Source organism: Phocoena phocoena, chromosome 3 (genome assembly GCF_963924675.1).
Source record: "Phocoena phocoena chromosome 3, mPhoPho1.1, whole genome shotgun sequence".
Classification (NCBI taxonomy): Eukaryota; Metazoa; Chordata; class Mammalia; order Artiodactyla; family Phocoenidae; genus Phocoena; species Phocoena phocoena.
The window spans coordinates 62313272-62339091 of record NC_089221.1 but is presented as its reverse complement, the minus strand read 5'-3'; the positions used below and the strand labels follow the sequence as shown (position 1 = coordinate 62339091).

At 35.4% G+C, this 25820-nt stretch overlaps 1 protein-coding gene across 1 annotated transcript in view; it reads left to right on the top strand.

The window, feature by feature from the left end:
- AP3B1 (adaptor related protein complex 3 subunit beta 1) overlaps window positions 1-25820 on the top strand; it is a 276812-nt gene that overhangs the window by 21230 nt on the left and 229762 nt on the right. The window contains exon 2 of the mRNA XM_065875497.1: window positions 16121-16196. Coding sequence (XP_065731569.1) covers window positions 16121-16196 — 76 coding nt within the window. The remainder of the gene's footprint in view (window positions 1-16120; window positions 16197-25820) is intronic.

The window sequence follows — 25820 nt, the reverse complement described above, 5'->3', positions numbered from 1 at the left end:
ATTTTTGTAAGAGTTTGAGAGGGATGGGTGTTAGCTCTTCTCTAAGTATTTGATAGAATTCACCTGTGAAGCCATCTGGTCCTGGACTTTTGTTTTTTGGAAGTTGAAATATTTTCTTAATATACTCAACTTTAGAAGTTCCTAGCAATGTTATAAATGGGAAGAATGTTGGTTTGAAAACAAGACTCAAGTTTAATTCCTTGTTCTGCTGTTCCCTAATTCTGTGGTGGTATACTTAAAAGTTGTGCTTAGAGAGCAATACCACTATCAGGTGGCTAAATAAGTTAATTATATGTCATAAATGTAAGGCATGTTAGTGGTTAGTTAGTAATAAAGTGTTTAAATCCCCCATTCCTATACCCCCATGATAACCACAATGAAAAAGTTCTTGTGTATCCTTCTAGAAAAAATTTTTTAGACTAAATGATAATACATATCCTATTCTCTATGTATTTTGCTTTTCCTTTAACATATCTTGGAGGCCTGTCCATATCAGCATATGAAACTATTTCAGTCTTTTTAACTACTGTGTAATATTTCCCAGTATTACTTTTATTTAGTTAGTTCTCTTTTTGAAGAGTATTTGATTGATTTCACTTTTTATTGAGTATAAGAAATACTGCAACATAAATTTTTATGAATTTATTTGTAGGAAAGATTCCTACAGATAGAGTTGTTGGTCAAAGTTTATTGCATTTTTAATTAGGATAGATCTTATTAAATTACCTTAGAGATAGGTAAGGTAATTTAGTGGAGGTTTTCTCCCTCCACTAACAGTAAAGTCTGTTTTCCTTACACCTTTGCCAATATTGGGTACCATCAAATTTCATAATATTTGCCAGTCTTATAGGTGCAAGATGTTATTACACTGAGTCTTTATAATTGTCAGTGCATTAAATCTTCCCCCTCATATTTATTGGTTTATTCTTTCAGTGAAATACTTTCAAATGTCCTTTGGCCATTTCCCTATTGGATCAGCTCTTATTGATTAGTTAAGGGCCCTGTGTATTTTATTTTAAGGAAATTAGCCCTCCTATAAGATGAATCCCAAATTCATTTTACCTGTTTTTTGACTTAGTTTATAGCAGTTAATTTTAGTGCAAATTAAAAAAATTTTCTGTGTTTATATTTATCATTTTTTTTTTTTTTGCGGTACGCGGGCCTCTCACTGCTGTGGCCTCTCCCGTTGTGGAGCACAGGCTCCAGACGCGCAGGCTTAGCGGCCATGGCGCACGGGCCTTGCCACTCCGCGGCACGTGGGATCTTCCCGGACCGGGGCATGAACCTGTGTACCCTGCATCGGCAGGCGGACTCTCAACCACTGCACCACCAGGGAAGCCCTATATTTATCAGTTTTTAATGGCTTTTGAGACTCCCCCAATCTTTTAATCTTTTACCGAAAGTGGCATCTTTGGTTTATGGTGCTCTTAAACAGTGAAAAAGAACATTTGCTTGTTCAAAGCAGTATTTTGTCTCAGCATCTATAAATCAAGTGGCTCTGTGACAGTTCCTTTAAAACTTTAAGGATGAGTAGTCACATTCTAGAAGGTATTCCTTATATCCTGAGCAAAAGTAGTATGTACTTCCTGTTGGCTGCCAACAGGATAAGTAGCTGAGGGTTTTGGTAAAGGGTTTCACAAATATGGAGATTTCCTGTGATATATGTGTAGCATTATGGTTTTTAAAACATGCACAGATGGTATGCATACATGGAAGATGTATGCCTAGTTTTTAATCTTTATTGGGGCCCATGACCAATGAGAATCCAGTGAAACTTTAAGAGTTTTTCTGTATCCCTCTAAGGAACACGATTAGCATATAGCCTATGTTCATTTATTCTGTCAACTAATATTTATTGTGTGTTTAGTGTACTTGAGAAAACATCCATAGTCTACATTTATAGACACTTTCTACACCTTCTTTTGGGTCTTTATATATCCATGTTTATTCCTGCCATAGTATCTTTGCAAAATTCCTGTGATTGTCTCCTTGTCATTTGAGATCTCAGCTTAATTGATCACCGTTACCCATAGAGGTGTTTTGTGATTGCCCAGAATTACTTTATTGTGTTACCCTATTTTAATTATTTGGATAGTACTTATTTTGTCTTTCTATCTTTATGTTTTCCTTCCCTTTCCCTCTCTCTTCCCTCCCTCTTCCTTCCTTCTTCACTCATTTCTGTCATTTCCTGTCGCCTCTGCCCCACCCCACTGCATTCTCACTTAGAATGTAAGTCCCAGTACTTAGAACAGTTCATGGAACCTAGTAGATACTGAATAAATGAATGTGCTAGGCCCAGTGATAAGTGCTTTACAGTCATCTCATTAAGTCTTCATAACAACCTATTTGAAAGATACCAACATTTACTTTTGCTGATTTTTCTCTATTATAATTTGCTTTCTATTGTATTGAATTCTCCTCTTATCCTTTATTCATTTACTTGTTCTTTGAGTTTAATTTGCTATTCTTTTTCTAGTTTCCTGAAATGGAAGCTTAGAATATTGATTTTCAATCTTTCTTCTTTTATATTGCATTTAGAAATATAAATTTACTTTAAGTACTGCTTTTGCCATATCTCATGAGTTGTAAAATGTTGCAGTTTTATTAGTCAGTTCAAAATATTTTCTAATTTCCCTGATGATTTCTTCTTTGGCCCATAGGTCACTTGAAGTGTGTTGTTTATCTTTCCAGACATCTGAGCATTTTCTAGTTAGTTTTCTGTTAGTGATTTTTAGTTAGATTCCACATACCTTATATGATTTTAGACCTTTGAAATTTAAGATCTTATCCAGCATATAGTCTATTGTGGTAAATGTTCTGTGTGTACTCGAAAAGAATGTTTATTTTGCAGTTGTTGGATATAGTTCTGTGTATGTCAGGTTAAGTTGGTTATTTGTGTTCAGATTTTCTGCATCGTTATTGAATTTTTTACCTGCTTGTTCTGTCTAAGTGAGGTGTGTTAAAATTGCAAATCATGATTGTGGTTACATGCTTTTCTTCTATTAGTTCTATCAGGTTTTGCTTTATAGATGGAAGCTATAAATTTAGAATACATACAATTTGCATATAAATTTCAAATTATTTTATCTTCCTTTTGAAATCATATCCTTTTATGTCCAGGCAGCAGATCCTCAGCAATTATTGGTCTGAAAACCACTTTTTTTCACCTTCAGTTTTGAAGGGTATTTTCAGTGGGTATAGAGTTATATATTGGCCTTTTTTCTTTCAGCTTTTAAAAGATGTCATTTCATTGTCTTCTGGCCTCTATAAAGTCTGTTGAAAAGTTGACTTTCAGTATTATTGTTGGTCCTTTTAAAATAGGGATTAGCAAACTATGGTCTGCCCATTTGTATAAATAAAGTTTTATTGGAACACAGCCATACCCATTTATTTATGTATTGTACATAGCTGATTTTACTCTGCAATCATAAGAGACGGTATGGCCTCTTGTAATGCCTAAAATATTTACTATCTGGCCCTTTACTAAAAAGGTTTCTTGACCCTTTCCTTAAGGAAATGTGTTTTCTTCTTACATGCTTTTAAGATTTTTCTCATTGTCTTTTGATTTTCAGCAGTTTGGCTATGCTAGGCCTTGTGTAGTTTTCTTTATGTTTTTCCTGTTTTCTTAAGATTTTAAAATATGTGGGTTTACATCTTTCATCAGTTTGGAAAAACTCTTAGCTGTTAATTTTTTTTAATATAAATTTATTTACTTATTTATTTTTGGCTGCATTGGGGCTTCGTTGCTGTTCACAGGCTTTCTCTAGTTGCGGCGAGTGGGGGCTACTCTGCATTGCGGTGCACGGGCTTCTCATTGCGGTGGCTTCTCTTGTTGAGGAGCACAGGCTCTAGGTGCGTGGGCTTCAGTAGTTGTGGCACGTGGGCTCAATAATTGTGACTTGTGGGCTCTAGAGCATACGCTCAGTAGTTGTGGCACATGGGCTTAGTTGCTCCGTGGTATGTGGGATTATCCTGGACCAGGGCTCGAACCCGTGTCCCCTGCATTGGCAGGCGGATTCTTAACTACTGTGCAACCAGGGAAGCCCTTAGCCATTAACTTTTGAAATGTTGCTTTTGTCCCCTTCTTTCTCTCTCCCCTCTCTTTTTAGGATTCTAATTTAAAGTATGTTAGATATTTTGACCATATTCAACGTGTCTCTGATGTGCTGTTTGGTGTTTTCCATTCTTTTATTTCTTGGTGCTTCAAATTGTATAATTTCTCTTGACCTGCCTTCACATTCAATAGTCCTATCTTCTGCCATTTCTAGTCTGCTGTTAAACCTATCTAATGAGTTCTAATTTCATAAACTGTACTTTTCATTTCTGAATATTCATTTGATTATTTTGTATAGATTCTCCTACTTTAATGACATTCTTTATCATTTTGTCTCTTTTGTCCATCTTTTCCTGTATTTTCCTGACCATATTAATTGTAGTTATTTTAAAGTCCCTATCTGATAACTGTAGTATCTGAATTACCCATGGATCTGTTTCTATTCCTTTTGTTCTCTTTCTCTCCCTTCTCTCCTTCTCTCCTTCTTTCCTTCCTTCCTTTCTTCCTTCCTTCCTTCCTTCCTCCCTTCCTCCCTTCCTTCTTTCCTCCCTCCCTCCCTCCCTCCCTCCTTATCTCTCTTGTCATTTGTTCCTGTTTTTAGCATGTCTCTTAAGTTTTGATCAGATGCTAGACAATTAAGATAAGAACACTGACGAGTCTCTGGATGCTGTCTTCTTCCAAAGAGAGTTGTGGTTTTTTTTCTGATAGGTAGATAGAGTTCTAGCAGATCACTTTGATCCTGTTTAAGCTCAGTTTTAGGCTTTTAAAGGTCTTGTCTATTTCAGTTTTTCTTATACTCCTAGGGAATATCCTTACTTTTCAGTTGTGGCCCTTCTGTGGTCTTAACTGAAAGGCCAGGGTATTTACCAGCGCCTCTCTACTTGGGAGACTTGATTTCCAACTTCTCTTCCTAGCAATGTGTGGTTCCTGAAATCTCTGCTCAGGTATTTAATCTCCCAGCTGCTGTTGTTTTCTGCTGGATTTCCCAGAATCTTGCCCTGTGAAAATGTAGTCAACTACTTGAAGGGAGTTTGTACACAGATTTTTGTGTACCTTTTCATTGATTCCCTCCTCTGTAATTTTGCCCTTCAAGTTCCATTGCCTTTGGTAGCCCCAAACTTTAACATTTGTGTCCTCAGTCTTTTAAAACTGTCATTTCTCCTTGAGTTCTATTCTCCCAGAATAGCAGTTGGGGAAATGCAGTCAGGGAAAAAAGCTGATGTGAATAAAAAGTGCACTTTGTGTGCTTCTTTTCGTTCCAGGATCTTGGCCCCTTAAGTCCTGCCTGCATGGGTTGATCTCCGGTGCCTTGAGGAAATTACTTTATTTGTTTTTTCCAGCTTTTATAGTCGTTTTCTGTGGCAGGCTTAGTATCTTACAAGCTACAGCACCATGGGCAGATCTGGAAGTCCCTACAGTGTATTCTAAACATAACAGCCAGAATGATTCTGTATGTATATTAGATTATGACTCCTCTATTCAGAACCCTCCAGTGGTTCCTGACTTCATTCAGAGTAAACACCAAAGCCTTTAGTATTATTTACCCTCCTTCATCGTCTCTGCCTAGAGTGCTCTTCCTCCCTGTTCCTCCCCTCCAGTATCTGAATGGCTGACTACCTCACTTGCAAATCTTTGTTCAGATGTCTCTTTCTTTAGCCTATGCTGACCACCCTGTATAAAATTACCTCCTCCTTTCCCTCCTGCATTCTATCTCCCTTTGCTTTATTTTTCCCTCATCTCATGACTGTAAAATTTACTTTTTTATTATGTTTGTTTTTTTACTTACTAAATGAAAACTCTACAAGGGCAAGGATTTTTGCCATTTTTTTCTCATTTGTGTGTCACAAGTGCAAATGAGAACCAAATGAGAATAGAGAATTACAGAATCTAAGGTAGGAATTTAAAGATGTAGTGGTCAAATATATCAAATAATCTAAACGTATTCATGAAATAGAGGAATGGATAAAGAAGATGTGGCACATATATACAATGGAATGTTACTCAGCCATAAAAAGGAACGAAATTAGGCCATTTGTAGAGACATGGGTGGACCTAGAGACTGTCATACAGAGTGAAGTAAGTCAGAAAGAGAAAAACAAATATCATATATATATATTTTTAAATGAATTTATTTATTTATTATTTTTGCCTCTGTGGGGTCTTTGTTGCTGCGTGTGGGCTTTCTCTATTTGTGGCGAGCAGGGGCTACTTTTCATTGTGGTGCATGGGCTTCTCATTGTGGTGGCTTCTCTTGTGGAGCACGGGCTCTAGGTGCACGGGCTTCTGTAGTTATGGCACACGGGCTCAGTAGTTGTGGCTTGCCACCTCTAGAGTGCAGGCTCAGTAGTTGTGGCACATGGGCTTAGTTGCTCCGTGGCATGTGGGATCTTCCCAGACCAGGGCTTGAACCCGTGTCCCCTGCATTGGTAGGTGGATTCTTAACCACTGCGCCACCAGGGAAGTCCCCAAATAGCATGTATTAACACATATATGTGGAATCTGAAAAAATTGGTATAGACAGTCTTATTTACAAAACAGAAATAGAGACACAGACATAGAAAACAAACCTATGGATACCAAGGGGGAAATGGGGGTGGGTGGGATGAATTGGGAGCTTGGGATTGACATATATACACTATTGATACTATGTATAAAGTAGATAACTAATGAGAACCGACTGTATAGCACAGGGTACTCTACTCAGTGCTCTGTGGTGAGCTAAATGGGAAGGAAATCCAAAAAAGAGGGGATATATGTATATGTATAGCTGATTCGCTTTGCTGTACAGTAGAAACTAACAATGTTGTAAAGCAACTATACTCCGATAAAAAATTTTTTTAAAAAGTGAGAAAAAGCCAAAAAGTACTCATGAGATTTTTGCATTGGATTTTTAAATAAGGAAATTATTTGTTACTTTAATGAGAGAAGTTTTAATAGAGGAGTAAGAGAAAAAGATTATCTAGGGTTGAGGATGTTGCGATAGCAATTGTAGACTATTCTTTCTTTAGTTCTGTGAACACTGTAGGAGGAAAAGTTCATATTTACTTGGATAATTTATGGTTTCTCCTTTTAGAGGCTTAATAGACGGATGATTAGGTAGATGGAGTTTTCTGGTTTTATTCACTCTTGTATTTATTAAGTGAATACTTTGTGCCAAAAACTGCATAAGGTTCTGAGTGTCATCCAAGGGACGTACATATAGGCCCTAAATGAACTGAAAGTTACTAAGCCTTCACCTTGTGCACATAAACTAATTATGAAGGCCAGTTCGTTTAGATGCATAACGCTAGAAAAAAGTAAATTCTCTTATTACCAACTTTTTTTTTTTCTGCATACCTATTCATATATACAGTGGACCTCTTGGAGTAGAAGCATCTTTCATTTAAGTAGTTCTCAAAGCATGAAGAGGTGCCCATGTTTTAGAATTTTTTGGTAGGGCTTAAGAAGGATCCAGCCCTTCCCTTTTCAAAGATTTTGATGCATTCTTTTGGGGAGGTACCTCCAACTGTAAATCACTATTCCTTATCACTTTTCTTAATCCATCATTCCTGGATTTAAATTTCAGGTGTTGCTTTCTGTAGTACACAAATTTTGGTGATTCTTTTGAGGGAGAAGGAAGTAATTGTGTAGTGCAGTGCTCTCAAACTGGTGAAGGGCCTTTTTTTTTTTTTTTTTAAATTTCCAATCCATTGTGGATGGATATGTATGTAAAATACAATAAAAAATAAATTGCTAGAAAAACGAAATGGAAAAATACGTGCAAAATGCAAGCCCCAATTTTCTATTAGATTCAAAACTATAAAATTACACTGTTGAATTGCTCTAAATGCTTTCTCTCAGTTTCTTTTTATATTTCCTTATGGATTAGTAACAAAAATTTGTGGATTGGCAATGGTTCTTGGACCAGTCTTTCTCAGATCATACTTGGAGAAGCACTGAGAGTGTGTACAGTGCTACATAGTTTAGTATTCCCCTTAATTTACACTGCCTTTCAAAGGAGTAGAAGGTTTTAATGAGTTATGAATTACAGATATTTTTAAAAAGAGGTAATTTATACAATGTAAAAGCCCTGCGACTTCTTAAATTCTGAAAGGTAACTGGTAAAAATTTGCTTTTCGATTATAGTTACTGTTTTATGTGGTACTGAAGTAAAAGTGACTTCTTGGTAATAGAAAGATTTCCTTTAACCTTCCAGTTACATATTTTTCTCTGGTCGTTGAAACTATAAAAAAAGGCATATTTTGATCATGAAAGGAAAAGTTATACCGCTTAACACCACAAGATGTCACTTATGTAAAAATAAAGTTGGTATTTTAATGCTCAAAGCTGGGTAGCTACATACAGATAAATAGGTAAATGAAGAACTAGGTAAATTAAAAAACAATATTTGAAACACATTGGTTTTTGGTAAGGAGTTAATGAAAATATTACTAATTCAGCATTATTTTGAATCAATTCTTCTGATGTTTAGCAAAAAGAATTTCTCAATTTCTAAGATTAATGTAGTAATACATGTTAATAGGCCATATTTGAATCCATATAGCAAAGGAGATAGACCTAAAATGCTCAATACAAGTGAACATATTTTGAGGGTAAATTAGGTGTTATGGTATTAACTTCCCCCCACTCTTTACTGTTTTGGTGACAAGCAGACAGGAATTTGTGTAGAGATAATGTAATTTATATCAGAATTTTCAGTAGGTGTTTATGACATATCTGAGAAGTTGAATATTACATCAGTTTGAAACAGTGCCTAGGATTTTCTTGTCTCTTTTCTCTGAATCTCAAAGTTATTAGCTCTCTACGTGAGTTAACACAAAAGATACTTGTATCGGTTTTGAAGACCATCTTTTCTGTTAAACGTGAAGAGCAAAACCTTTGGCTTTAATATCGAATTCGTGTTTTCTTGTGTTTAGTTTGAGAGAGTGGGTCAGGACCTAAAGGTGCTTGGGAAGGGGACTGTGGCATCTCGAGCTTTAGAGGAACAAACCAAGTTTCCATTAGGCCATGAACATGATTGCACCTGGGGTTAGAGGTTGGAATGTTCTAAAAATTGACACTTCATTATTCTTTATTGCTCACTTCTCTCTCCAGATAACACTGGTGGAGAAGATGGGTAGAACACTCTTGGGGAAAAAAGGGATCAGACATGAGAAAATGAATTTTCTTTCTTTTTTTGACATGTATATGTGTGGTTACATTTTCTTTCTATTTACTTCTTATCTAATTACGTAAGCTTTTTTCACTTTCTTATTCCTCCAAAGTTTTAAAAAAGTTTCATTTACTTTTTTCATTCGTAAAAGTCTACATGGTTAGTAAGTAAAATAGGAAAACAGCAAAAGTTAGAAAGGAAAAAACCTCATTTGTGGTTTCATTGATTTTTGTTCCTTTTCAGTTAATAGTGCAATGTGAAAGAACAAGAAGTTTTAAGAAGGGATTCTGAATTCATTACAGAGAACAGTTATAGTATTTTATATTTTGTAGATGTATATCCTCGGATGTAGTTCTTATATGTTCCTGTCTTACTATTTATATATTGTCTAGCTGTATTTTTAATTAGAGAAAAGTAGTTATTGTAATTATTTAATTATTTTTGTGTCCTGCTAGTGGTCACCATTGCATTTAATTTTATGTTCTGCTTGGAAAGAAAGGGAAATTTTTTTCATAGTAAATCCCATTGCCTCTACTCTTTTTGGGAAAAATATACTTAGCTTCCGTTTATTTATTTATTTTTTACTGCCATGACAGTTTGAAACATTTAACTTATATGTTAGTTTGCTAGTACTGCCATAACAAAATGCCACAGACTTGGTGGCATAATTAACAGAAATATATTTTCCCTGGATTCTGGAGACTAGAAATCTAAGATCAAGGTTTTGGCAGATTTGGTTTCCTCTGAGGCTTCTCTCCCTGTCTTGCAGATGGCCACCTTCTTGCTGTGCCCTCACATGATCATCTTTTCGTCTTTGTGTATCTGTCCTAATGTGCTCTTCTTGTAAAAAATCAGTCCTATTGGATTAGGGCCAACCCATGTTGACCTTATTTTAATTTAATGACCTTTTTAAAGACTCCATCTACAAATACATTCATATTCTGTGGTATTGAGGGTTAGGATTTTAACATAGGAATTTGGGAAGGGACACAACTCAGCCCATAATAACACATGATCAGTCATTCATTATTGGTAAGTGCTTACTTGCCTACATTAGGCCTAAATTTGTAAAATGTACAAAGTAAAGCTTTTCTGTCAAGGCTGTCTATTTGTAGTAGTTAAGGAAGTTCTTGTCACCTACTTTAAAGCTTAAGCTGAGATGAAAAGGGCTTCTGATTGTGTGTGTGTGTGTGTGTGTGTGTGTGTTGTGTGCGCGCGTGTGTGCTTGAACCATATTGCATGAAGGAGCTATGTGGAGTAAATTTTTAAATCTCTTTTCTGGAGAGTTTGTTGAAGAAACTATTAAAAATTGCTAATCATAAACTAATAACTAGTACAAGTAGTTAATTACTGTTGGTAATACTACAGTCTTAGTTTCTTATCAATTTTCTTACAGTCATTTAAGAGAATTTTCCTTTGACGTCCTAAAATAAAATTCAGTGATTTAAATTCTTGAATAAGGGGCTTCCCTGGTGGTGCAGTGGTTAAGAATCCACCTGCCAATGCAGGGGACACGGGTTCAATCCCTGGTCCGGGAAGATCCCACATGCTGCGGAACAACTAAGCCCGTGCACCACAACTACTGAGCCTGCACTCTAGAGCCCACGAGCCACAACTATTGAGCCTGTGTGCCACAACTACTGAAGCCTGCATAACTAGAGCCCGTGCTCTGCAACAAGGGAAGCCACCGCAATGAGAAGCCCATGCACCACAACGAAGAGTAGCTCTCGCTCACCACAGCTAGAGAGAAAGCCCACGCACAGCAACGAAGACGCAATGCAGTCAAAAGTAAATAAATAAAACAAACCAAAACATTAAAAAAAAAAACCCCTGTATAAATAAATAAATAAATAAATTCTTGAGTTAAGCTTGAAGCTTAAATGTGATACTCTAATTTCAGAGTATGAAAATGTGGTTTATCTCATCCTTAATAATGTATTTCTCAGAAATAAATATATGACTTTTAGTCTTGTTTTGGAGGATTAGTGTCTTATTCACACATGTGAATAAAACACTAAAACTTTTTAATATCATTTTTATGGAGGTATAATTTGCATACGACAAATCACCCACCTAAAGATTATAATTAGATGAGTTTTGACAGATGTATACACCTGTAAAATCACCACCACAGTTAAGAAGATACAGAACATTTCCATCTTCTTATGGATAAGAAATTTTTTAATGTTCCTTTCATGTCCATTTTTCTTTTTGCCTATGATACCACTGATCTTGGTTTTATCACTACAGATTAGTTTGCATTTTCTAGAACTTTAAATGAATTAGATTATGCTCTTTTGTGTCTGGTGTCTTTCACTCACATAATGATTTTGAGAATTCATCCATCTTGTTGCATGTATCAATGATTATTTCTTTTTCATTGCTGGGTTGTATTCCAGTGTATGGCTAAATCACATTATGCGATCAACATTTAGATTGTTTCTAGTTTTTTAATATGTATAAAGCTGCTATGAATATTCATTTAAGTTATTATGTGGAAATATGTTTTTATTTCTCTGGGAAGTGGAATGACTGGATCACATAGTAGATTTATGTTTAAATCTGTAAGAAACTCTCAGTTTTCCAAAGTGGTTGTACTATTTTACATTGCTACTGGCAGCCTGTGAGAGTTCTAGGTGCTCCACAGTCTTGGCAACATTTGTTATTGTCATTGTCTTTCATCTGTTCTCATGGGTGTGCAATGGTATCTCATTTAATTTGCATTTTCTGATAGTTAATGACCTTAAGTATCTTTTCATGTACTTAGTGGTATTCTTAATCTTACTTTGTGAAATATCTGTTCAAATCTTTTGACCGTTTTTAAAAATAGGCTTCTCTTCTTATAAATGAGTTGTAATTATCATATAACTTTTTTCTAATTAACTTTTGATTTTGAGATTATTGTAGATTCGTATACAGGTATAAAAAATAATACAGAGAGATCCCGTGTACCCCTTAACTCAGTTTCCTTCAGTGATAAACTATAGTACAATATCACAACCAAGATGTTTACATTGACATACTTCACCAGTCTTGTTCAGATTTCTCCAGTTTTACTTGTACTTATTTGTGTGTGTGTGTTGGGGTGGTATTCTGTTCCCATTTAATCACATATCTAGTTTCATGTAGCCACCCCAAAGGTAAAGATACAACAGTTTCATCACCATAGGGATCTCTTGTGTTGTATTTTTATATCCACACTTCCCGCTTCTTGTCCTTACCCTCAGCAACCACTAATCTTTGTCCATTTCTATAATTTTGTTATTTCAAGAATGTTGTATAAATGGAGTAATACAGTATGTAACCTTTTAGGATTAATTTTTTTCACGCAGTATGCTTCTGTGCAGATTAATCAGAGTTATTGAGATGTCAATAGCTTGTTTCATTTTATTGCTGAGTGGTATTCCATGCTGTGGGTGTACCACAGTTTGTTGAACCATCCACTGATTGAAGGGCATCTGGGTTGTTTCCAGAAGGGTTTTTTCCATTTTGGCTAGTAGGAATAAAGCTGCTATGAATACTTGAATACAGATATTTGCGTGAGTATAAATGCGCAAGAGTGCAATTACTGGCTTGGATGGTAATTGCAGGTTTAGTTCTATAAGACACTGCTAAGCTGCCAGTGTGGCTATAACCTTTTACAATGCCCACTAGCAGTATGTGAGCAGTCCAGTTCTTCCACATCCTCACTATCCTTTGGTGTTGCCACTATTTTATTTAAGTGAGCCATTCTGATATGTGTGCAGTGATATCTTGCTGTGGTTTTAATTTGCTAATGGCTAATTAAGTTGAATGTCTTTTCATGTGCTTTTTGCCATTTGTTTATCTCCTTCAGTGAATTGTTTCTTGATGTCTGTATTAGTTTACTAGGCCTGCCATAACAAAATACCACAGATTGAGTAGCTTGGTCAACAGACATTTATTTCTCACATTTGAATCTGGGACTGAAGATCAAGGTGTTGGCAGGTTTGATTTCTTCTGAAGCCTCTCTCCTCGGCTTGCAGATGGTTGTCTTCTCTCTGTGTCCTCACATTGTCCTGTCCTGTAGAATCCAGCTTTCCTTTGTTTTGTCCCAACTCTTCCTTTTAGTCCAAACTGGTGGTGTCTCTGCTGGTATAATCCCATCTCTATTCCTGGTTTCAGCTGAGGTGTCTGATTAAATCCACGAGGGGCATCCGTGATTTCGTTATCAAATGATTTTTCAGTGTTCTCTGGTGTTCTCTTCTGAAGACACTTGCTTGATTTTTGCAACATGGATAAGCTGAGATTTTTCTAAATCTTCAAGTTCTAGTTCCTTTTTTGCTTAACAATTCCTTCAATTTATCTTTCTTTCTCATTTTACTGTAAGCAGTAAGGAGAAACCAGGCTGTGGCTTTCACACTTTGCTTAGAAATCTCCTCGGCTAAATATTCAGGTCATCACTTTTAACTTCTGTTTTCCACAAAACACTGGAACATATAGTTGGGCCAAGTTCTTTTCACTTTATAGTAAGGATTGCCTTTCCTCCAGTTTCCAGTAGTATGTTCCTCATTTCCATCTGAGATCTCATCAGAATCACCTTTAACTCCATATATTTACCAACAGTCTCTTCAATGCATGTTTAAAAAAAAAAAACGATGCACTTCAAAACTGTTCCAGCCTCTACCTGTTGCCCAGTTCCAAAGCCACTTCCACATTTTTAGGTATTTATTACATGAACACTTCACTTCTTATTACCAGAATCTGTAATAGTTTGTTAAGGCTGCCATAACAAAATACCATGGACTGGATGGCTTAAATTTATTTCTCATAGTTTCTCACAGTTCTTCCAGGAGGCTAGAAGTCCAAGATCAAGGTGTTGGCAAGTTTGTTTTCTCATGAGGCCTCTCTCCTTGCCTTGCAGGTGACTGTCTTCTCACATGGCCTTTTTTCTGTGCATGTGCACCACTCTCTGTCTTAGGACACCAGATGGGATTAGAATCCCATCCTTTTGACCTCATTTAATGTTAGCTACCTCTTTTTAAAGGCCCTATTTCCACATAACGTCACATTGAGGGTCAGGGCTTCAGTGTGTGAACTTTGGGGGAGGGCACCAATTCAGTCTGTAACAATGTGTTCTGCCCCTTTTCTAATTGAATTGGTTGTTTTTTACTGTTGAGTTTTGGGAGTTCTTTTTATATTTTGGATACTAGTCTTTTGCATATATGTGGTTACAAACATTTTCTGCCAGTCTGTAATTTTTTTTTCTTCTTAAGAGAGAATTCCCTGGAACAAGTTTTAGATTTTGATGAAATTAATTAATCAGTGTTCCCTTTTATGGACTGTGCTTTTGGTGTCAAGTCTACGAACTCTTTTCTAGCTATATAATAACTTTAAAAAATTCTGTTTTTCTGTGTTGAGGGAAAAATGATTAGATATTACAAATTATGAATTTTTTTTTTTGCTGGGAGGGATTTTTTAATTGCTGGGGGGAACGCACACTTTGAAGAATAGGAGCAGGTCAGTTGTAAGCCAAAAAAAAAAATACTGGGAGGCAATTCTGTGTGGGTTTTTCTCCTTTTTGCAGCCTGTCTATATGAAGGCATTGATTGTTTTTGTTCTAAATTATCTTTTAAGGATGTTTATATAGCAAGCAGCTTTGGAAAGGAGAAAATGCCTACCACTTCAGCAAAGTTATCTTACTTGGTAACATCATCATCTGCTTGGTCATCCAAGCTGGGAATGGGGGCATCCTTACTGAGTGCTTGTCTTATCCTTTACATTCAGTCACTGCATCCCACTGATTTCAACTTCCAAGAAGTTCCTGAATCTGTCCTACATTTTCATCCTTATCACTAACTGCTCTGGTTCATTACCTCATCCTCTCATTTACATGTTAAAATTGCCTTAACTTAATTCTTTGAATTAGGGAGTATTGATGTGGGTTTCCCTACAGATTTATGTTTTTTTCTTTTTGCGAGCTAGGGAGAAAAAAGGATGTGTGAATGACACATAGCTTTTCTTCATTTGGTGCTCTTTCTTGACATATTCTGAAGAAAGTTCTTACATTTTTTTTTTTCTGTTATGGGGAATTCTTTGCATTTCTCTTTTGAGTAACAGTTTATTTGGGGGAAGTCATATTAAGCAGAAATAACTGCTGTTGGTTTTTTCTTTTTTTTTTTTTTTTTTTTTGCGATACGTGGGCCTCTCACTGTTGTGGCCTCTCCCGTTGTGGAGCACAGGCTCTGGACGCACAGGCTCAGCAGCTATGGCTCACGGGCCTAGCCGCTCCACGGCATGTGGGATCTTCCTGGACTGGGGCACGAACCCGTGTCCCCTGCATCGGCAGGCGGACTCTCAACCACTGCGCCACCAGGGAAGCCCTCTTTTTTAAATCTTTAAAGATGTGGACCATTTTTTAAAAAGTCTTTATTGAATTTGTTACAATACTGCTTCTGTTTTATGTTTTGGTTTTTTTGGTCCCAAGACATGTGGGATCTCAGCTCCCCCACCAGAGATGGAACCTGCACCCCCTGCATGGGAAGGCGAAGTCTTAACCATTAGACCACCAGGGAAGTCCTGAAAGATCTTACATTTTGGCTTATGAAAATATTTTAGTGCTGACTCAAGAATTTTTATTATCTCTTTTTTTCTGATGATTATACAAGAGAAATTTTGGGATGAGCGAATCTGTATGCCTCTGATTGTTGATATTTTGCTCAGAATTGAGGTACAGTTTTATATTTTTGTTTTATTGATGGGCTTTGTGACAACACAGCACTTTGATATTATTTGGTAGGGTTAGATGAGAAACATATTTAATTATAAATAGCAAAGTAGTTATGTAACATTGTGCATCAGGTTATTTCTAATTCTTATATTATTAAAATTATATGTTTTAATACCTGTGTAATGTAAAAATCTAAATATGTAATTTTTTCTTTTCTTTTGTATAGGAATGAAGATCTAAAGCAAATGTTAGAGAGCAACAAAGATTCTGCTAAATTGGATGCTATGAAACGGATTGTTGGGGTAGGTAAAAGAGTAGATCATTTTGACTTTTGGATGAATGACAAGTAGTGATATATTAAAAATATATATTAAAAAATATGTTAAATACCAATCCACCCTTTATTATTAACTTAAAATTTCCTGTCTGAAATGTTTTGGAGGAAGTAATGAAGTGACAAAATTCAGAAACTTGAGTTCCTATTCTGTTTTTTAATTTCCGTCTCTCTAATATTAAGGTATTTCTTTTGTCAGATAGGGTGCTAATCAGTTTGAAGACAAAATAAGATTACATACAACAATATTTTGACTTCCTACAAAGAGGGATACTAATGAGCTAAAGTATTTTTTTTGTCATTCTATGACCTAAAACTTGTGAGCATGCTTTCTTCTGATTTTCAAATTCCATTACTACCAATAGAAATGCTTTATTCAGTTTATCAGTGTAGAACTTCTAATGAATATTAGTAAATGTAAGAGCATTTCTCTAGTTTCAGTTGTAATGTAAAATTCAAACGGTGGACTGATATGTTATTATGTAGAGGGTTCCATTGTCAGAGAACTAAATATAATGCAATTTCTGATTATATATAAAATCTTACGTAGTTTTGTAACTTGTGTTGGTCTTTTTTTTTTTTTTGTATTTGATAGTTTACATTCACAGTGAAAAAAAACTAGCTTAATTCATTGACTGTCTGATGCCAAAGAGTTCTGCTTGTCTCAGTGGAATTAAATTCGTAAAACCTTTCTTATTCTTACTATGAATTTTTCACCACCACTGCTGATTTTGTTTTCCAGAAATTTTTGTATAAGGTCAAAATGTAGTAAATTTCCATAATTGCACAAATAAACTCTACTGTAGTAGGGTGTAAACACAACTGAAACAGTATTGTTTTCTAGCAGACAATGCCACCATGTGAGAGTTTGAACTCTCCTTTCTAAAATCCAAATCCCATTTATGAAAGATGATTATGGGTATGAATATGTCCTGTTCAAAAGTTAGTTGTGAAAATCAAATATATAAAAGTCAAGGACTAATTATATCTGTAGAACACCTATAAATTACTTGATTCTTGCATCAGATTTATGTCATTTGGTAATGAAGGCAAATGTTGAAGATTCTTCTGTAAATTTTTCGTTTATTAATGTTATACCATATAAATAACAGCATTTATGGACAGGTAGTCCTTGCTTTGCGTGACTTTGATATTTGAACCTCAGTTACCACAGTTTAGTTAAATAACACCAGTCCACTAACAAGACGGTTCAAATTTCAGATATCGTGGTATATTAACTTGGTAACTGCATAATGTACAAACTTCATCACTCGCTCTTCAGTCCACAACTCACTATGTATATAACAAATGTGCATCATGATCAGTGACCAGTCATGTTACTTCTTTCAAAGTTATTTTTAGTGATTGGTCGCTGTGTATGTTATTCAGTTTGTGTACAGACTGCAAAGCATGCAATAGTGGTCCCTACTTGTTTCCCAGTGAGAAACCCACTTAACATTTTATAAAAATAGTTAATTAAAAGAGGGATTTGGTCAACAAAGATTAAAATGCATCAAGGAAATGAAAATAACACTAGAAATGAAATTCAGATAGAATGTAACTGGAGTTATAGAGAAATAGCTGTCTGTGGAAATGGTGACACTGCCCCTTTTTGAGAGACTCTAAATATGTAGCTTGAGGAACTTCAGTAAGGCAAGCTTTGCAACATAAATGAGGAAAATAATTGTGATGAAAAGGCCGAAGATATGCCAGAGGAAGTGATGCTGCCAAAAATCTTCACATTAGAGGAACTCCAGGAGATAATTCACAACATTGAAAGTACAAAGGATACAATGTTGGAAGCTGATCCAAACTTATAAAGGAGTAATTTATCAAGGAATAGAAAAGATGCTTGCTTGGTACTTTTCTTTCTCTTTTTTAAAATTAATTTATTCATTTTTGGCTGCGTTGGGTCTTCGTTGCTGCGCACAGGCTTTCTCTCTAGCTGTGGTGAGTGGGGGCTACTCTTCGTGGTGGTGCATGGGCTTCTCATTGCAGTGGCTTCTCTTGTTGTGGAGCACGGGCTGTAGGCATGTGGGCTTCAGTAGTTGTGGCACATGGACTCAGTAGTTGTGGCTCGCGGGCTCTAGCGCGCAGGCTGAGTAGTTGTGGCGCACGGGCTTAGCTGCTCTGTGGCATGTGGGATCTTCCTGGACCAGGGCTCAGACCCGTGTCCCCTGCATCGGCAGGTGGATCTTAACCACTGTGCCACCAGGGAAGCCTGCTTGCTTGGTACTTTAAATCAGTGGTCCCCAACCTCTTTGGTACCAGGGATCGGTTTCTTGGAGGACAGTTTATCCACGGATGGGGTGGGGTTGTGGGGGGTGGTGGTGATGGTTCAGGTGGTACAGCAATGGGGGGGGATGGTTCAGGCCAGGGGTCCTGTGGCCTGTTAGGAACTGGGCCGCACAGCAGGAGGTGAGAGGCAGGTGAGCGAGCTAAGCTTCATCTGCCCCTCCCCATTGCTCACGTTATCGCCTGAACCATCTCTTCCCCTCCAACCCCATCTGTGGAAAAATTGTCTTCCATGAAACTGGTCCCTAGTGCCAAAAAGGCTGGGGACCACTGGTTCAGGTGGTGATTAATGTGAGTGGTGGGGAGCGGCAGATGAAGCTTCACTTGCTCGCCCGTCACTCACCTCCTGCTGTGCAGCCCGGTTCCTAACAGGCTGCAGACCAGTACTGGTTGGGGGCCCCTGCTTTAAAGGATTGAGAATAAGGTGAGCCCATTCAAACTACTCTTGATAAGTTAATTCTCAATGTTTCTAATGTTAAGTTACAGTATATTAAATAAATATTTTATTGTTTTTCATTTTCCTATACATTTCTGACTGACAGTAATAAGAGAGTTTTAAATGTTTCTACAAAATTTTTAGAAGTCACAGATCCGGGACTTCCCTGGTGGCGCAGTGGATAAGACACTGTGTTCCCAATGCAGGGGGCCCAGGTTCGATCCCTGGTCGGGGAACCAGATCCCACATGCATGCCACAACTAAGAGTTTGCATGCCACAACCAAGGAGCTGGTGAGCCACAACTAAGACCTGGCTCAACCAAAAAATAAATAAATAAAATAACTAAAACTTAAAAAAAAAATTAAAAAAAAAAGAAGTCACAGATCCATTATAAGTTTTACAGTTGGTTATCAAGATTGCTTTGCATTGTTTCAGCTTGCGGTCCTGCAGGTTACAGTCCTGCACTGCCATCCATTTAAAGCAGGCAGTGCTCTTCATTATTTCATTAAACTTTGGCTTTACATTTCCATTAAGGTAGATTATTTCATTAAATCTGAGGATACTATTGAAATTACTAAATATGAAAATGAGGTATTTGGTAGTTTTTTCTATATTCCTCTTTCAAACTGATAAATAAAAATTGATATTCTCATAATCTAGACTACTTGACTATTATAAATGTAACTTAAATGTAAATAAACATCATAAAGAAATGTAAATATATCGGGAGGTGGGGGTGGTGGTGGGATGAATTGGGAGATTGGGATTGACATGTATACACTGATGTGTATAAAATGGATGACGAATAAGAAAAAAATTAATAAACATTAAAAAAATGTAAATATAGGCATACTAGTAGTTAGTCTAGTAGTTATAGACTGTCTCTCATTAGGAAGTTTGTATAAAGGTAAATTTGGAATTTGATTTTTTAAGTGTAGGAAAATGGTTATTAATTAAAAGTTATTCTGTCACTTTACATAATGTCTTCAAGGATCTAGCCATGTTGTCAAAAATGGCAGGATTTCTTCCTTTCTCATGGCTGAATGATATCCCATTTTACACACAACACACATACAGATATATGTATATGTGTGTATATGAAATATGTGAGATATGTCTCACATTACCAATTTGCCACCAGCAGTGCACAGTGTTTCCTTTTTATCCACATCCTCACCAACACTTGTTATTTCTTGGCGTTTCGGTGATAGCCATTCTAACAGGTTTAAGGTGATAACCTCACTGTGGATTTGATGTGCATTTCCCTGATAATTAGTGATGCTGAGCATCTTTTCATGTACCTGCTGACACGTTAAACTTACATAATATTCTATGTCAATTATATCGCCATAGATCTGGAAAAAATTACTTTATTATGCAAGTGACACAAATATGTATTTGTAAATTTTTAAATAATATTGAGGTATAAAAAGTAGAAGTTTCATCTTTCAGATAAACTTTAGGATCAAATTGTCAAGTTCTGTTAAAAGTTGTTTTTGGATTTTGATTAGGGTAATGTGGAATTTGTGTATTTCCATCTCCCTTCCCTCCCTCTTTTCCTGTCTTTCAGTAGCGTTATATTTATATTTTATAGTTTCTAATCATAAGGAATCTTAAGCATTCCATGTTAGATTCATTCCTGTGTACGTTTAAATTTTGGTTGCCATTATGAATGGTTCCCTTCATCATACTTTCAAAATTAATTATTACTGGTGTATAGGAAAACAAATGACTTTTCTGTTCTCGCATTTGGCCTTCTCAGTGAACTCTCTTCTTAGATCTGGTAGTTTTTTGGTTTCTTTGCTTGTTCTGGATACTTAATTACATTGTCCAGAAGTTATGACAGATTTATATTTTATTTTCAAATATTTTTATCTCTCATTTGTTTTTCTCCTCTCTTTGCTTGGATAAAGCTTCACTATGATGTTGAATAGTAGTGGTGGTGGAAGACAACACTATCTTGTTTCTGATTTTATTGGAAATATTTGTAATGTTCTAGTCTTGGTTTTAATATATCCTGCAGAGTTCAAGTAGATATATTTCTGTGTGTTTAAGTGATGTTGGATTATAGTTTTCTTTTTGTCCTCTGTTGAGGTTTTTGATTAGGGTCGAGCTAGATTCATAGCATGAGTTGTTATTTAAGCCATCTTGGCCTGCTCCAAATTTGCAAAGATTTCCTCTTGTTTTTAGCTTTTATGTTTAGGTCTATAATCTATTTTGCATTATTTTTTATGTATGGTGTGAGGTTAAGAGCTGAATGCATGTCTGATTTTCCTCTATTTGTTATTAAATATTCCACCATTTGTTATTAAAAAGCTGTCCTTTCCCCACTGAATTTCAGCTTCAAGTGAAAATCAGTTTACTATGTGTTTGTTGATTTACATCTGAACTCTCTCTACTGGTTCATGGATCTTTGTGGCTCTCCGTTTACCTATACCTCACTCATGATTTCTGTAGTCTGTAGAGAAAACAAAGTTTTTTTCCTGTAGAGAAAACAAAGTTTTCTCCATGGCACTACCCTACACCACAGTCACAGTAATTCAACTGTGTTCTCATTTGGCAATAATGTCATGCAAGTGAATTTCCTGATGACTAGCAAAATTACAAAATGAAACCAAGGCTACTTAATCAAGAGTACCAACAACAAAGAAACCGTAGGAAGGAAGGTCAAGGCAGGAGGTTGCAGCTGGCCAGATATACCATTTGCCCAGTTTTCATTTAGGAATTTGCTACAACAAATAAAATAAGGATCTCCTCTTAGTTACTAGAAAAGAAAAGAAAACAACAGGTATTACCTATCACCATTCTTTGACCATGAAATTAAAATATTTCCTGAATGTATGATAAAAAGAAAAAATGTCTTTAAAAAGAATATTAATCATTCTTATATGTTCACAGTAGAAACTCTATGTCTGAATTTAAAACACTACTCAGTATTTGTCTAAGAAACACATTTAGACAATATGGCTTCTGACATATTAAAGTTCCATGGGGAAAACTAAGACATTTTAAATTTTGCTTTAATATCAAACTAACAGCAACTTAAAAATTCAGTAAGAGCATGGTTGGTCTGATTCAAGATGTGCTTCCAAAATTCAGTCACCTAGTTTCCTTTCAGGAGAAACTGTACATCATCACAGATCTTTTCTAACTTAACTTTTGGAGAAGAAAATGGAAGATCATACTCATAGCACAACGGTTATATAAGATATATCCTCCCCTGTATTTCACTTTTAAACTAGCAGTTATTGTTTGCTAATTTCTTCTTTTATGAAATAACTAATAGTTATTTTTCTTGAAATTTTTTCCAGTGAAATATTATAACAATCATTTGTTCACCTTTACTTCTGTCCAGTTTTTAGTTCGATTTCTAGTTAGCACCATATTTCTATGTGGGAGCTTTAAAAATTATTTTTAAAATGTTATGTTCATGTGTGCACATGTATGCATCATTTCAAAGCATCTGTTGGGTAGAAGTAGTTTGCTAGAGGTCAATTAGCAGAATATTATATTGGCTTCAGAATTTCGTGGATTTTTAAAATGTAATTGTCAATATTTACATTTCTCTGCATAATTTAGGTTTCATGAGCCCTGAATATGGGGTTTTACCACCTCATGGTTACAGAGTAGTTTTAAGACCTTAGCTTCATAGTTAAAAACCTTTAAACATTTCTAAATTTTAATCTGCCAAAATTTTAAGTGTTATGTATTTGTTTTAACACATTACTTTCTAATATATATCAAAATGCTGGCAGTGCACATCTGGCTATCTTTCATAGTCGGTAGTCCTACGAGTCAACAGAGCATCTTGTCAGCAATATCTACTAGAGAGAAACCATAATGATAGTTTCAGTTCATTTTATTATCTTTCTTTGGTAATATCTGAGGCTTATTTAGAATCGTGGGGAAATGTTTCCAATGGTTTATATGTTGAATAAAGTCTCATGTATGCCAAAGCATGCTTAGGGAAGAAAAGCTACCTACTTCAAAATCTTGTGGTCACTTATTACATAGCAGGACTCAAGTTGAAACATGCATATGTTATTTTTCTTGATATTTCTGAAAAATATGTGTCTAATGTTTAAAGCACATGTTTTTATTTTATCTTGGCTTGATGAAATGTGAACTAAGAATTTGAAATGTATTGCTTCATATAGTGAACTTGTAATAAGTTTTTTAGCTATAATACTGATGAGTTGATTATTTAGAGTCCTTGAAAGAATGGAATATTTTGGCGTATTGAAATCTTTGATGTATTTTCTTTTAGTAAGTGTTGGATATTAAAGGTCTTTCTCAGGTTAGTTTGCTTGTCTTTGTAGTTTTGGGATAATGAGCAAATCTGAACCTTTCTTTGATAGATAAAATTCTTAAAATTCCTAATTAGAGTTACTGATCTATATTATTTCATAGCCATGTATGTTACATGGTATTTGGTTGGATATTATTGACCCTAAGAAAATTAAAGGTAATTTCAAAGTTCCAGATATTTTTGTTTATTATTTGTAAAAAAAAAAAAATAAAGCCAAATTCAAATAGTATATTATTGTTGTAGAAAAATTTTGAGAAAGTCCATATAAGAAGAAGAACATAAAAACATGTGTAATTCTTACTGTCTTGAGTTAATGATTATAATAAACATTTTGGGCTAAGTCCTTCTAGACTGCGTATCCCTTGTTCTCTTTTTCCCTTCAACAAAAATTCTTCAGTTCTGTGTATACTTTAAAAGATTCAACTTGTGGCTGATGTTGGCATCCTTTTTTGTTCTTAGGTTGGAAGTTGTTTAATGGGTCAAATTTTTTCTGCCATGCTAATATACATCAGGACCAGTTCCTGGTTAGCAGGCCTGAATTTTTACTAGTGATGTAATGCCTATAGAACCTTAATGGATTTTCTGTCAATTTTGCTTCAAGAGTACTTTCTGGGATAGAAGTCAAGGGTCAGTTCATTTTCTATTTATTTATTCTTGGGGGCTGATTCTTAAGAGTTGCAGTTGGGTCTGAAAATTAACTGCTGGTTTGTAAATTAACTAGTAATTATTTATAAAGTAAAAATGCTGAATTTTCTCCCCATCTGTATATCTGTAAAAAATGAAGCTAGTTGAAATTGTTGAGAAAGTAAGTGCAATTTCTCCTCTTTATCTTGCTGAGTTAAAAAGAGATTAATGCTTTTTAACATTAATTATGTTTTTAGATCTGAATTTTTGGGGGGAGCCATGCTGCATGGCATGTGGGATCTTAGTTCCCTGACCAGGGACCAAACCCCATGCACCCTGTATTGGAAGCACAGAGTCTTAACCACTGGACCGCCAGGGAATTCCCTAGATCTGAATTTTTAGATCTAGATTATTATTCAGTATTTTAAAAATAACATGAATAACATGAAAATAATCATTGTAATACACAACATTAACAGAATGAAGGAGAAAAAACAAGTTTATTTTAATGATACAGAAAAAGCATTTGACAGAATTCAACACCCTTTCAGGATAAAACACTCAACAAACTAGGAATAAAAGGAAACTACCTCAGCATTTTAAAGGCCAAATATGAAAAATTCACAGCTTACATTGTACTCAGTGGTGAAAGACTGAAAGCTTTTCCTCTAAGTTCAGGAACAAAACAAGGATGCCCACTTTCACCACTTCTATTCAACATAGTATTGGAAATTTTAGCCACAGCAATTGGGTAAGAAAAAGAAAGCAAAGGCAGCCAAGTTGGAAAAGAAGTAAAATTATCTTCATTCACAGACAACATGCTTTTATATTTAGAAAACCCTAAAGAGTCCACAAAAAACTTTTAGAACTAATAAACAAGTTCAACAAAGTTGCAGGATACAAAATTAACACATAAAAATTAGTTGTGTTCCTATATGGTAATAGTCATCAACCCTAAAAGGAAGTTATGAAAATAATCTAATTTATGGTAATATCAAAAAGAATAAAATACCTAGGAATACTTACCCAAGGAAGCAAAAGATTTGTACCTTGAAAACTAGAATGTTGCTGAAAGAAATTAAGACACAAATAAATGGAAAGATGTCCCATGTTCATTGATTGGAAGACTTAATATTATTAGGATATCAATATTCCCAAAATTATCTACATATTCAGTGCAGTTCCTATCAAAATCCCAGGGATGTTTTTTGCAAAAATAGAAAAATCTATCTTAAAATCATATGGAATCTTATTGGACTCTGAATGGCCAAAACAATCTTGAAAAAGAAGAACAAAGAAGTCTTATACTTTCTGATTTCAAAACTTACTACAAAGCTACAGTAATCAAAATGTGTGGTACCAACATAAAGACAGATATATAGAGAGACATATACACACAATAGAGAGCCTTAAAAGAAAACCCTCACTTATATGGCCAAATTATTTTCAACAAGGGTGCAAGACAATTCAGTGGGGGTAGAATTTCCCCAAATGGTGTTTGGAAACTGTATACTCACATGCAAGAGAATGAATTTTTAGACCCCTACCTCATACGATATATATAATAAGTGAAAAAATGAATCAGAGACCTAAATGTAAGAGCTAAAACCATAAAGCTCATAGAAGAAAACTTAGGATAAAAACTTCATGACACTGGATTTGTCAAAGGATTCTTGGATATAACATCAAAAGGTGAGCAACAAAAGAAATAATTTAGACTATGTCAAAATTTAAAACTTCATGCATCAAATGACACTGTCAACCAGTGAGAAGGCAACCCACAGAATGGGAGAAAATATTTTTAATCATATATCTGATACCGACTCTCCGGAATATATAAAGAACTCATATAACCCAAAAACTAAAAACAGCCCAATTAAAAATGGGTAAACACTTAAATAGACATTTCTCTTGTTTTATACATAGA